The 14,485-nt window shown below is 42.0% G+C and overlaps 2 protein-coding genes across 2 annotated transcripts in view; both read left to right on the top strand.

The window, feature by feature from the left end:
* The window catches only part of ptprt (protein tyrosine phosphatase receptor type T), a 78,617-nt gene extending 77,211 nt beyond the window's left edge, over nucleotides 1-1,406 (top strand). Inside the window, 2 exon segments of the mRNA XM_053442584.1 lie at nucleotides 85-115; nucleotides 1,259-1,406. Of these exon segments, the coding sequence (XP_053298559.1) occupies nucleotides 85-115; nucleotides 1,259-1,406 (179 nt within the window).
* A 9,916-nt stretch (nucleotides 1,407-11,322) lies between these two features.
* Nucleotides 11,323-14,189, top strand: LOC128455035 (tripartite motif-containing protein 16-like). The gene has a single exon (XM_053438667.1). It carries the CDS (start codon nucleotides 11,402-11,404, stop codon nucleotides 13,082-13,084), a length of 1,683 nt encoding a protein of 560 aa, XP_053294642.1. The 5' UTR covers nucleotides 11,323-11,401; the 3' UTR covers nucleotides 13,085-14,189.
* Nucleotides 14,190-14,485: the final 296 nt, after the last annotated feature.

The following is a 14,485-nucleotide window of genomic DNA, read 5'->3' on the forward strand; positions in this document are numbered from 1 at the left end:
ACAGTTTTGACAGTTTTTACAGTTTTTACTGTCCACGCAGACGCTCCTTAAAGTTCAAGCTGCAGTTGTGCTCTCACTCTTTAGTCGTGCAGCTCTCACTCGGAATCTCTTGCCTGTGAGAATCCTCGCTTCATAGATTGAATGAATTTAAACAAGTTCCTGGATTTCTTTACTTTATTGTATTTGACATTAGTGTTTATGGACAAACCTTCCCCAAAAATCTCTCTTTTAAATCGACCAAAACAAACAGGACCGATCCGTCGGGGCCAAAGTGAGACATTAGCAAACATTGCTGGTTTTGCTGTAATTGTCGTCGATGCATCACACTCAGAGCAGAATGGATGGCTTGTTGAGCAGAACACACAGATCTCACCCGACTAAAGAGACCTTTACTAATGAGAGCGCTTTGATTTTATTATTCCTCTGCTCTTTCTCCTCACCTCTGTCCTGCTCCTTTTATCCTGTGGGCGGGGGGGGGAAGGGATGTCCGGGGGAAGGAAAAAGTGCGAGGAGGGGTGAGGTGAGATAAAGAGAGGTTCAGTTGAAGGGAGAGGGAGTGAAGAGAGGAGGGATTAGGACGATAAGAAGGTGTGACCAGTGCAGTTCTCTTACTGGGTCGGGTCACGCTAAAGCAACACTATGATACGTTAGGCGGGCGACAGCGCCCTCTGCAGCCGGACGTGATTAATGCTGCTGGACTCCGTGCTCAGAGTGTCGTCCCCCTGACTGAACTGAAACACAACTGAACGCTGGATATTACCCATGATCCTCTGCTTCCTGAACCAGAGGAGCTGCGGCTGCAACAAATCCACCAAACTGTGTTTAGAACTCTTCATATTTTACGAGTTTCCTGCTGAATATTTTGCCGATGAAGTCTGGTTCTTAATAACTTTAACTCATCTACAGTTCAGCCTTGTAGGAAGACCTCTTCCCTGTTTGGTCAGGATCAAACTTTTCTGTTAAAGTGTTAAATTAAAACGGAAAGAATGCTTTTCTTTGCAATCTATTCAGAAAAGTGAGCGAGTACCAAAGCCCAGTAGACAAGACGTCAGACGCTCGCCCCTCTTCAAACTGAAGCTTCCTAGTGTGGCTTTATTTAAAAAGCAAATATCCAAGTCTATCAAAGATCACATAAACATCTGGTACATTTGTTCTGTGTGTTGATACATCGTCTATAAAACAACATCTGATCTCAGGCTTCTTACATCTGTCGTACGTCTGGTTACTCCCTCTCTCTGCTCTGCCTGTGTTGCTCCAGGACTCTAACTATGCAGAAGGAGCTGGTGCAGACGTCTACAGACGTAGTGATGTGGAGTGATGATGCTCCGTCGGCTCTGATTGGCTCATCTGAAGCTTCATCGCCAGGCTCGCTGGAGAACAAGGGGAAAGTTAGGACCTTCAGATGAGGGTCTGGAGATGTGTGGAGATGCATCCTGCAGAGTTTCAAGAGCATCAACATGTTTGCTTTCACAGGTGAAACATCCAGATGCAGGTCTCACATTAACACCAGGTAAAATATATATTAAGAAAGAGAGCAGCATGAAAGACTAATAATCTCACATGTCACTACACAGCACCGCAGTAGCTCATAATAGAAAATAAGATCAGCTGTGAACATAGATATGAACATTGAACAGGTTCTTCTCTGACCCGTCAATTGTTTTTGTGCGATCTTTCTTACGATCACACAAACCAACTGAAAAACAATCGTACAGGGGTTAAAACATAACCTCCCTGGCAAAGGAAATACGAAACACCTCCGTGTAAGAAACTACAGAATCTTTCTCTTTTGTTTATAAAGAAACAACGAGAAAGAAAACGAGAAAGAACCCATATTTAAACTCTCTCTATTTATATAAAGAGTTATATATATATATATATATATAAAAGAGTTATATATAAAGAGATTTATTAAACGAGAAGAACCCATATTTAAACTATATATATATATAAAGAGTTATATATAAAGAGTTTTATTATGGGTTCTTTCTCGCTTTTCTATATATATAAAGAGTTATATATAAAGAGTTTTATTATGGGTTCTTTCTCGTTTTTATTTCTCATAAATGAAATAAAAACTAATTTCCACAAAACTTGTTGGAGCATCGGCTCGAGAAACTAAAAAACGAGAAATAAAAACGAGAAAGAACCCATAATAAAACTCTATCTTATAAAACTCTTTATATATATATAGAGTCTTATATATATATATATGATGCTCCAACAAGTTTTGTGGAAATTAGTTTGGTGGTTTTCCAGTAATCCTGATGCCAACCAACCAACAGACAGATGAGAAAACACTTGTCACATTATCCATTTGCCCTTTTCAAGCCGATCCACCAGAGCCTCATTGTTTCTCACCATTTGTAGAAGCAGCCATTTCCTTTTCATTCTAATGCTTCAATCAGACATGATGAAATCCACGTGAAACGCTGCATGAAGCAGCTTCACTGATTAACCACCGCCGGCCGCACCTGAAGACCGAGGACGAGTTCACACGCTGGGAACAAAGAGCGAGGCCGTCTTTTTAAAAATACCCCATATATATGTGTGATTTGATGTTTTGGTAAATAGAGACTTTAGCTGTAAGTTGCTGCTGATACTTGATGCTCAGCACATTCTGATGAATCCCTGGTGGGGTGAATATCAACCGACAGATTTCAAGGAGCAAAACCTTTTCCCCGGCTGAATACCAGCCTTTGAAAGGATGTCATTAATTCTTTAAACTCAGCAGACGGAGAGAAGGAGAGAAATGGGGTTTTGGGGGGAGGATATATGAAGGGAGGGAGGGAGGGAGGGAGGGAGAGAGGGAGAGAGGGAGAGAGGGAGGGAAGTGACGGCAAACATTTGTGAAAGTGATGATATTTGAAGCTCAGTTCATTACCAAGAAAAGGGAGAGAAGCAGATTTGAAGAATGATGCATGTTACCAGTGCACATTTGTCTTTGTTATGCCGATGACACGGAACCTAGATTACACACGTAGTGTTTGAGGCCGAGCCAAAGAAAGTGTGGAGGCACAAAGACGCCAGAGTCTCATTCACACACATGCACGTGCACACACACACACACACACACTTACACACACACAGAGAGAGTGTTGGCAGTCGCTCATTCTGGCTCGGATCCTCTTAGAGGGGAAGAAATAAGCCAAACCTTTCATCTTAGTAAACATTTGCTATTTTCAAAGTCAGCTATTTGCATACCGTGCGTACCTGTGTGTGTGTGTGTGTGTGTGTGCATGTGTGTACGTGTGTGTGCATGTGTGTGTGTTTGTGTGTGTGTATTAGAGAGCATATTGTGTCAGGAGGTTTCAAGAGAATGATATTCGGGGTGGAAAAGTTAATCCCAACCTCGACTGTATTAGTCACACTCGCTTGCTTTTCACACACACAACCACACACACACACACACACACAACAGAGTGCTTTGCTCAGGTGACTCTTTGTTGCCCCCTCCTGATCAGCTCGGGGGCGTCCTCACAATGCTGCAGCTCACGTCCTCATTCAACAAGCTGCAGCCACCAGAGGAGCAAGTTGTCACTAAAACCAAATTAGAGACACAGAGCTTTGGGCACGTTGGGTGACATGTATCCACCTTTTGGCCCCGAGCGCTGATGTGAGGTCTGCGAAGCTTTAAAAAGCTGGAATTCTCTGGTGCACACAAGATATTCAACCTCGGAGTTGTGGGAAAATGTTGTGAAAAGAAAAGCAAATACTTTGATGGTCTCTGTGAGCAGCCGGGACGTTTCTCTATGAAAGAGAAAACAAATGGACTCAGTGATGGAGACCCTGGTTGCTGCACGGTGGGGGTGATGGGGAGCTTGTAGTGATAATGAAACGTTTTCCTGACAGTACAAGACGTAGAGGCACATTATGCTTCCTCTTAGTGATTGGTGTCTTGGCCTTGTACCTGACACATCTCCTCCTTCCAGCTGGGGTCTGCTCACCGTGATAGATGGAGCCGCACATCAGCCTCCGCTCCGGGGGACGTGGAGGATTAAGTCCTCAGGAGGACGGAGTCTCTGTAGATTCTGCTGCTGACGGAGGAGATGAGTTTATCTGTGGTGGGACGTCTCCTTTTTTTAACCTGTGGCCTCTAACAAGCCTTGTTTGTCCGTTCAGAGTGACTCGATCCACAAGAGGAGCAGACGTACGGCTGCAATTTCAATTTGTGCTTTTTATAAACTTGCCCGTGTGTCTAAACTCTTCATTATTCTGCAGAAATTTAATTGAATTTGCAGGAACCTAATTATTTAGCACGTTGAGGTATTTGCACACGGCTCGACAGTGTGGTGTTTGCTCTGTGCAAACTTTGGAAAATACAACTTCCCTCGATTTTGCTTCTTTACTTTCGAGCTGCAGCTACATTTCTCTAAAGCACCTCGACTCACCTCTGGTATTTTATCATCTGCAAAACATGATTTTCTCTGGTTTGGAAACATTTTGTCCATATTCTCAGTTTCTCGGTTCATCTTTTGCCTTTGTCATTGATTTTTTAATTGTGGATTCTAAAATGCTGAGTATTCAATTATTAATAACCTTGATGGAGAGATTTTGATGATTTTAAACTGCATCATCATGCACGGATTGAACCTTCGAGATAAATAAAACCAGATGGTGCGGCACAGTCACATCTCTCCATGTTCATTTAAACATGAGGTGCTTTAAGAAGGTTTAGTTCAAATACTTTGAGATTTACATTCAGTGCAAGTTTCAACACATATGAAACAAACATTAATATTGATAAGCCAGTTGTTTTTTAGAGTTTTCACAGGTCAAATTATCTGAACGCCACCTCAGGCCACTTGCCTCGCTTTCTCTTTCTCTCTCTCACACACACACATACACACACACACACACACACACACACACTTACACAAACACACACACACACACACACACACACACACACACACACACACACACACACACACACACACCGCCATCTGTAGAAAACAGCCAAGAAACTGAGTTATGACCCCATTAAAGGCCAAACAGGCCACTGAACACACACAAATAGTCAAACAGATGTGCACACACACGCACACACTATATTTATCTCATTACCACAGATAAAAACCTTTATTCATCTGTGCTTGTGCGTTGCTGTAGGTGTGAACAATTATTTATTAGGGGATAACCTGGTTAGGGCAAAAAATAACCCAGTGTTTGTCTTTGATACCATGTAACAACAGACACACACACACACACACACACTTAACATTCTATCATCTCTGTTATTGTCCCGTGTTCCTGTCAAAGTGCAGCTGTTGTGTCACATATTTGTGTTAATGTTTGTTAGATGAGAGCAGGATTGCGTGTTGTCAGTCTCATGCAGATGTTTCACATCAAAGACACGACAGATGAAGTCCTGATGGTTTTTATTCACAGAGACATGTGCAGCCATAATTATTTAACGAGTACGAGCGGAACACGATGATCATTGTCCTCTTTTTAAAGAATGTGCGGGCATGATGAGGGAGGGGGGGGGGGGGGGGGGCGTCGTGACCAGAGACTGAAAATAAAGATGGACGACGTGACAGCTCCCCAAAAAGTACAAAGACAAAGACAAAGACAAAGTTCATAAGGTGCAGGGATCAAGAGGGGTTTGATTTGGTCACTTAATATTTATTGTTCCTTAGTTTATCTACCTCTGTTTTTGATATAAATAACAATGTAAATATGTGTATATCTGATTAAGGATGTAGTTGTATGAGCTTGTATGTATGTATAACTATATATATCACCTTTTTTTTATAATTTAAATTATCGTTATTATTACATACAATATAGAGGACAGGGTAATAACATATATATATATATAGGAAGCTGGTAAAGTACAAGATCATTTTTAATTAATGACTTTTATAAGATTTATTCAGTTTGTGATTATGTAGATTAAATTATTCATTAATATTACCTTTTATGTTTATTTTTCTTTCGCTACTTTCTTTCCATAATTTGTCTTTATTTATATACATTTTCTAAATAAATATAAATGAATGCGACACATTCGCTCAACAATCATCCGCCTCCCTATACGGCTGACAGTAAGCAGGCGGCCACATCAATTAGCCCCTTTTAGCACAGAGGCCGTCAGGGAAAGCAACAATGGCCGGTGCTGTGTGGATTAGTGCTTTTTCCGGCTTAGCTTCCTCAGTCGATTCTGTTGGGGAGATGCTAACTGGACGCTAAAAGGCAGCTAACCCCAGAAGGCTGATCATACCAGGGTGATGCGAGCCCCATTACAGTAATCCAAATGCTAAGACTATTGTGGTCCCGCAGAAAAGGACAGGCCATTAGAGAGAGGGAGTTTGGAGAAAATGCAAAGGGAGGAAAAGTTGGAAACGGGACAGAAAAAGAGAAGGAGGGGAAAAATAGAAAATGGTCAAGGGAAGAAGGGAATGATGGAAAACAAAAGACCGGGTGAAAAGAAAAACAAGATGCAGAATGATAACAAAAAGGAGCAGTTGGAAATGGTGGTGATGAGAAAATAGAAATTTAACGGGGAGAGATGAGAGGAGAAGGATGATGCTGAGAAGAGGACAGGAAAAAGACGACTGAAAGAAAATGTAATAGAGGAGAGATGGTCAAAAGACGGGAATAAAAAACAAACAATTAAATAGGAAAGAACAGAGTATTTGGAATAAGACAAAAATAAATCACATCGCTGCCCCTTTGCTTGGTTTTAAACTCTTGTCTTTCTTCCGTAAAAACTCCTGGATATGATTAAAATATTTAGTTTGTGTAACATTCTTCAGTAAAATGTCTATAAAGCACCAGACCTATGTTATATACTTTGTTGACTTGTTTCTTTCAAACCCAACCAACAAGTCCCATGATCCCCTGCTGCGACATCATCAATCTAGGTCTTGACCCATAGCAGCTGAAGTTAAATATTGTGCATTTTAATAAAGACTTAAAGGTCTTATATGCAAACTATGACACTCCTAATGGTGATTCTTGATTTTAGTGTAAAAGGCCTCTTGGCTCTGTTCTAACTGTTGGACAATGGGAGGGAATTGTTGCACTACTTGGCTTTTCGTCGGCTCCAAAAAGAAAAGAAAGATTCAAGATTAGAACAGGAATGTAGAGGCATATAACTTAAACCGCTTTCTTGTGTTCAAAAAAATCCTTTTGGCCAGAACCTCTTAAGCAGAGATAACAAGGAAAAGCACATCGAGAGCAGGAGACAGCAGGAGCTCAGAATCGAATCGTTACAAAACTAGTATGGGAGGTAGAGAAGGTTGATGGTAAAACATAATGTGAATGTAATAGCATTTCCTCCTAAATGTATCTACTGTACGATTAGAGGATTGTTTCACATGAAAGTCATTTGCAGGAGCTTTGATTGATGGTGATGAAATATTTCCGGACGATTAAGGATTAAACTGAAAAGCTTCATACGTTGTTTTCTTCAGTCTCATTCCTTTTGGTCCAATTGCAGCATTTCCCCTGGATGGTCACTGACTTTTCCTCTTACCTGAGTGATAATGCGTCTTAGTGCCGGGTGAACCCAACCGACGACCTTGAGGGCTGAAGATCCCACTCGGCTGGTTCTATCTGCCATGGACGATAACACAGGATTCAACTGATGAGAAAAAAAAAGGAGAGGTAAATTAAAAATTTGAAATTAGGCTAATACTTAAAGGGCGTCATTAAAAGGCAGCTACAAATTAATTCATTAACCCAGGGAGATGTGAAGGGAGGGATCATATAGATGAGATAAATTGACAGACCTTTGATTTAAAGGAGACATATCATGTCATATAGTTTTTTTTTAATGTAAAAGTTCTGCGATGTTTAAAATCTTTGTAGAAACTTTGTTGGGACATGGAATTTGGGAAACCAACGTTCGGCCCACATTGGCAGTCAAAAGCCTGAAGCTGCATTTCCTTTGTTCTGGAGAAAACCAGAGCCTCCCGAACTCAGCCTCTCTTCCTGCATCTTCTCCAGCTCACATCTTCTCTTTCCATCCAACTCTTCAAGAGGAGCACAAAGGTTCAGATCCAGCTCATCTCACCAAGGAAACCTCCTCGCAACCCAAGCTCTACCAGCCTCCGAGCATCGACGCGATGTCCTGCAGGAAAACTTCAACCAGCAACTGAGCTGCACAGCTCAACAGAACCACTAAGGCAGGAGCCATACAACCAGGAGCCACACAACCAGCCAGACGACGTCACCGAACTGCGAACTGCACAGCAACTTTCTTTTTCCCCTTTACGCAGACGGGTAACAGAACTGGGCTTAATAATTATACAAGCTAAGCAAGACTGTTTATTCGATTCTGTGTGATGTTTATAAGTTTGATTTGTGTTGTGATATTTTGGTTATAAGTTATTCAGTGATATTAATATTCAATATTTTATTTTGATAACCAAATTTATTGAATGCCGAAAGGCACAACATTTGATGGTATCAAGTTTAATGCATTATTGCACAACAAACTTCTCTCCTGCACAGAAAACACTGACACACCTGAAACGACTCTAGGAGTAAGTCATTAGTAGTTTTTAAAAAGGGAGGTATACTCCACCTGGACCAGAGAATGAAGAGAACGCGCAGGTGCCTGAAACCAATAATTTTTGGAACGACCAGCAGAGGGCGTCTCCACTTGATTTATGACTTCAGGAAGGATTTGGTGAATACAGCTTTATTATGTTAATTAAGTAAATTATTATGCTGATTGATTGATTGACCATAAAGCACCGTATATATTTGGGGCATGGACACTGATTGACAGCTAGTAGATGATTATTAGTATTGACTGCAGGTTGCCGGTGTAGGTGGGCGTGAAGTGTCTCATCCAGCCTCCACCCCCCAGATGCTTTAGTTAACATCACATAGAGTTCAAGCAGCTGCACCAGCTTCGGGAGGGAAGATAGAAAGCCGTTGCTATGTGAGGAGGATGCGCATGTTTACACAAACAGAACATACAGCCGATAGAGCAGGAACACAATATTCTTTACTCCAATGAACAACAACACCGACCCACAAGGCGTCAGTCGAGTCAAGGCTTGTTTATAAAACACAAAATCGAACTGTCATGAAGTGACGATTTTCCCCAGCAACCATCAGAGGAGGAGTGAAACGGAGCGGCTCCCATCATTTCCTGTTTCTAGTGCCAAGAGGCTGGGTCTACGCCTGCGCACCATCAAGGAAGAACCAAGTCTCAACCACGGCGACACCCCCTCGTTATTGACCAATCCTGTTCTACCTACTGTTATAAATATTGTAACTTCCGTCCGAGCAGTGCGACTCTTTACTGCCCGGTGCTGCTAGAGGGCAGGGGCTGTGCTTTGCTGTACCTTTTCATCACTTCTTAAAAATAATTGATTGAATAAAACCAAGACCGGCTCTTCTCATATTTGGGATAAAAGAAAACGACATATCCCCAATTCAGGTAACATCACCTACCCTATTCCATCAGGATAGTTTAAATGTCAGCAGACATGTGGCACTTTCTCCTCCGTTTAAAAAAACAGAGGTTGAGTCCCACTTTTGTGCCTTTGATTACAGTTTTTCTCAGTTGTTAACACACAAAAAGCGAAAATCCGGCACAATTTGCACAACCTTCACTTCATGAACCAATCGCTCAACCCAATTTGGCACTACTTCACACTCCCTTATCTGCATAAGACTCTGACTTTCCTTCATTACACTCTGATGTCAATTACAAATCAACTTGTTGTCAAAACACTACACACAATGTTCAGTTGTTGCACACACTTCTCAAGTAAAATCTCAAAGCATCAACCTACAACACACAAATACTCAAATCTCTAAACATTCAGGTCTGTTGAGCAATTTCACCTCATTTTCACAGCCGAACAGGAGACTGACATTGTAGATATGGTTCGTGAGAACAACTCTATCACACTCAGACAAATAAAAACTAGGATCCTGGCTGACCATGCTACATTTAGAAACGTCCAGACCGTCAGCCTCTCTACATTGGAGCGTATTCTTCATAGGACTGCCATGTGAATGAAACAAGTGTACAGGGTCCCATTTGAACGTAACACAGGCATGACGGAGTTATGGCGAGAGTTTGTGCTTGTAAGTACCAACATTCAGCACTGACACATGCATGTATTGTACCTGTAATCCAATATTGTTCCTTTTCTACAGTGTCTCACTGTAACCCACTGTGTTGACCTCTATGTGTCCATACTGTAACTTGCATTCTCATGCTGTCTGTGTCAGCGGATCCAGGAGCATGACACAGCTCATGTGTTGTACCAGTACATCTTTATCGACGAGGTGGTATTCAACCTGGTGAAGAGGAGGCGACGGGGCAGAAACCTCATTGGCCAGCGGACCATCATTGAGGTCCCTGGCCAGCGTGGTGGGAACATCACAATGTTTGCTGCAATGAATCACCATGGGATCTTGCACCGTCATGCCCACCTAGGGGCCTATAACGCTGCCCGTCTCCTCGTCTTCCTGGATGGCCTGCATGACCTGCTGGTACCACCTGGCCAGGTAGATGACCCACAGTGGGCTCTTACAACACACCTCACGTTCTCAAATGTTTGGACCGATTGCACAACATCGTCAAAGCAGTAAACCACATGCACCAGATGCAATCCATTGTCATCAGGGACAATGTGTCATTCCACCGCTCTGCTCTGGTCCAGAACTGGTTTCAACACCATCCACAGTTTACAGTACCATACCTTCCACCATACTGGTGGTGTTTCTAAATATATCTGTTTCATATTTGTGTGCTGCTTTATGTTTGACTATTCAAAAAAGTAGGCCTACATTGAGATATAGGAGAAATGGCTCATTCTCCAGAATCAATGTCATTCATATGGTGTGTTCCATTTTGATGATTGTGTTTTCAGTTTTGCACTTCAGTGTGCTGTAAATGCTTGGTAGTGTGCAAGCAAATGCTTCGTTGTGTGTTCTCAATGAATGGTATGTGTGTGTCATTTGAAAATATGGCTGTGTGTACCAAATGAAAACACGAGTTCCATTTTGTGAACAGGTAAGAGATTTGATAGCAAACAGTCATCTTGCAAAGTGAGTGTCAGGTTTAGCATTTTGTGTGTCAGGTTTTCAGTTTTCTGTGTGCAGTTTTGAGAAAGCCGTTATTGTTTTGAAAAACGTGTGTTAACAATTGTGAAAAACTGTAACATCAAGTGTGACCAGGCCACTGTGAAATGCAGTTAATCCTGACACACCAATAACTTCTTCCTCAAACACAGCCAGCTCCTCCCAGTCAGGGTACGTCTGTGTCTCCTCCCTTCACAGGTGTGTCAGTGTAAGAACCAGTAAAAAGCTGTGAACTGTGGAGGATGAGTCACTGCAAGGAGTGAACTAGAGGGGGATGAGCAGAGATCTATTTCTGCTCAGAGGAAGATAACCTGTTCTACAGTCTCTGTCAGCAGCTGAAATGGCGCAGCAAGAAATTCAACTGGACAGAGAAAGATTCTGCTGTTCGATCTGTCTGGATCTACTGAAGGATCCGGTGACTACTGGCTGTGGACACAGCTACTGTAAGAGCTGTATTAACACCCACTGGGACCATGGGGAGGAGAGAGGAAGCTACAGCTGCCCTCAGTGTAGAAAGACCTTCTCACCGAGGCCTGGCCTGGTGAAAAACACCATGTTAGCTGCTTTAGTGGAGGAGCTGAAGAAGACTGGACTCCAAGCTGCTCCTGCTTATCACTGCTATGCTGGACCTGAAGATGTGACCTGTGATTTCTGCACTGGGAGAAAACTGAAAGCTCTCAAGTCCTGTTTGAATTGTTTGGCCTCTTATTGTGAAAAACACCTCCAGCCTCATCTTCAGTCAGCTCTATTGAAGAAGCACAAGCTGGTGGAGCCCTCGGAGAAGCTACAGGAGAACCTCTGCTCTCGTCACGATGAGGTGATGAAGATGTTCTGCCGCACTGATCAGCAGTGTATCTGTTATCTCTGCTCTGTGGATGAACATAAAGACCACGACACAGTGACAGCTGCAGCAGAAAGGACTGCGAGGCAGAGAGAGCTCGGGCTGAGGAGACAAACAATCCAGCAGAGAGTCCAGGACACAGAGAAAGACGTGAAGCTGCTTCAACAGGAGGAGGAGGCCCTCAATGCCTCTGCTGATAAAGAAGTGGCAGAAAGTAAGGAGATCTTCACTGAGATGATCCTTCTGCTGATGAAAAGAAGCTCTGATGTGATGCAGCAGATCAGATCCCAGCAGGAAACTGAAGTGAGTCGAATCAGAGAGCTTCAGGAGAGACCGGAGCAGGAGATCACTGAGCTGAAGAGGAAAGACCAGGAACTGAAGCAGCTCTCAGACACAGAGGATCACTACCAGTTTCTACACAACTACCCCTCACTGACACCACTCAGTCGATCTACACACTCATCCAGCATCAGGATCCGTCCTGTGAGGTACTTTGAGGACGTGACAGCAGCTGTGTCCCAGGTCAGAGGTCGACTACAGGACATTCTGAGTGAGACAGAGAGAAAGATTTTTCAGATTGTGTCTCAAGTGGATGTTTTACTGCCACAACCAGAGCCAGAGACCAGAGCTGACTTCTTAAAATATTCACAAGAAATCACACTGGATCCAAACACAGCATACAAATATCTGTTATTATCTGAGGGAAACAGACAAGTAACATATATGAGAGTAGATCAGTCTTATTCGAATCACACAGACAGATTCACTTATTGGGATCAGGTCCTGAGTAGAGAGAGTCTGACTGGACGTTGTTACTGGGAGGTGGAGGTGGGGGTGAGGGTGAGAGGAGGAGTTGGCGTAGCAGTCACATACAAGAATATCAGCAGATCAGGGAACTCACATGAATGTAGATTTGGATTCAATGATACATCTTGGATGTTATATTGTGAGGTTAAAAGATATAACTTTTACTACAACAGCATCAAGACTCCAGTGTCAGGTCCTGTGTCCTCCAGAGTAGGAGTGTACCTGGATCACAGTGCAGGTGTTCTGTCCTTCTACAGAGTCTCTGACACCATGACTCTCCTCCACAGGGTCCAGACCACATTCACTCACCCTCTCTATGCTGGAGTTAGGGTTTGTAATTATGGAGACACAGCTAAGTTCTGTAAACCCAAATAGACTCGAGTCATTAAAGCAGTGATTTAGATTCTGCGTATTAATCTTTAACTTCTTTTTTCTCCATGTTTGTTGATCAAAGTTCTTCGTGGTGACGTTTCTGCTCCTCACAGAGATCAGCTGTCAATCAAACACTGACCTTCCTTTATCACACATATTTAGTTCACTTTGTAAAGACAGAAATCTATAATTACACTGATGTGAATGTGTTTGAAAGAACTGATGTTGCTGTTGTTTTCTAAATCAATGTAGAAATCAGGTTGTGTGATGTTTTATAACCTGTGTTGATCCTGATCCTCATCAATGAGCTGATTATTTGTTCTTTTATTTTCCACGTGTGAGATGGAGGTGAAACAAACTGATTGTGTGTCCATGAACTCACTGAACAAGAGTCACTGAACAGACTTTACTGATGAAATGATCAATGACCTCACCGCGTCAACATGTCCAACAGATCAACTTCATATTATTTCAGGCATTAATATGTATGTATGTATGTATGTATTAATTAGATTAATATGTTTATTAATCTAATTAATACATTGTAACAGTAGTAAGGTGTAATGTACCTTCAAGACCTTCTGTGTTGTCCAGATACCAAAGACCATTACAACCTTAAGTCATTTGTAAAGCATGGACCGTGCAGGAGCTTCTCCAAACTCATGAGTGACTGTTCAGGTGCCAGTGGCCTCTGATGGATTCATGTGTGACAGGATAGTCTCCGTTCAGCCGGGCGTTAACGTTGGAGCGTATGTTAGCAAAAAAACAAGGGTCATAGGAAACGTCCATCTACGTTGTGTGTGAGTGTTTGCTGGTCACCATGTTCCACTTGCTCCACCTCCACCCACACGGACCCTGAACTGAAGATAAATCACTAATCTATGTATAAATTCACCTGTGGGTGTGAGAGGATAATGTTGTGAGTCAGTGTCAGAATATTATACATATAATCACTTTAGATTTAATGGATAATAACATTAACATATGGAGGATTGCTTTGTTTTCATTTGATTTTAATTCATCATTAAGGATTTAAATTCCTTTCCTTAATTGTTTTTGATTGTATTTTAATTTTGTTGGGATTTTAATAAAGTTACAAAGAAATTCATTATCTGTTTTTTATTAATTAATTTGTTCACAGTATTAAAAGCATTTCATTCACACAGTACATGACACTTCTTTAATTATTGTGTTACTCTGCAAACAACTTTTTAAACTTCATAATAAAACCAGGTGATGTATTTAGGTGAATAATTAGAGCAACAGTTTTTTTATTTGTCTCTATAGAAAAGTGAGGAGCCTCCTCAGACAGAACAGAACTCTGCTGCCAGGATTCTAACCAGAGTCAACAGGTTGGAACACATCATCCTGGTTTTAGCCTCTTTACACTGACTCTCAGTTTCT

The sequence above is a fragment of the Pleuronectes platessa genome, chromosome 2 (assembly GCF_947347685.1).
Source record: "Pleuronectes platessa chromosome 2, fPlePla1.1, whole genome shotgun sequence".
NCBI classification, from domain to species: domain Eukaryota; kingdom Metazoa; phylum Chordata; class Actinopteri; order Pleuronectiformes; family Pleuronectidae; genus Pleuronectes; species Pleuronectes platessa.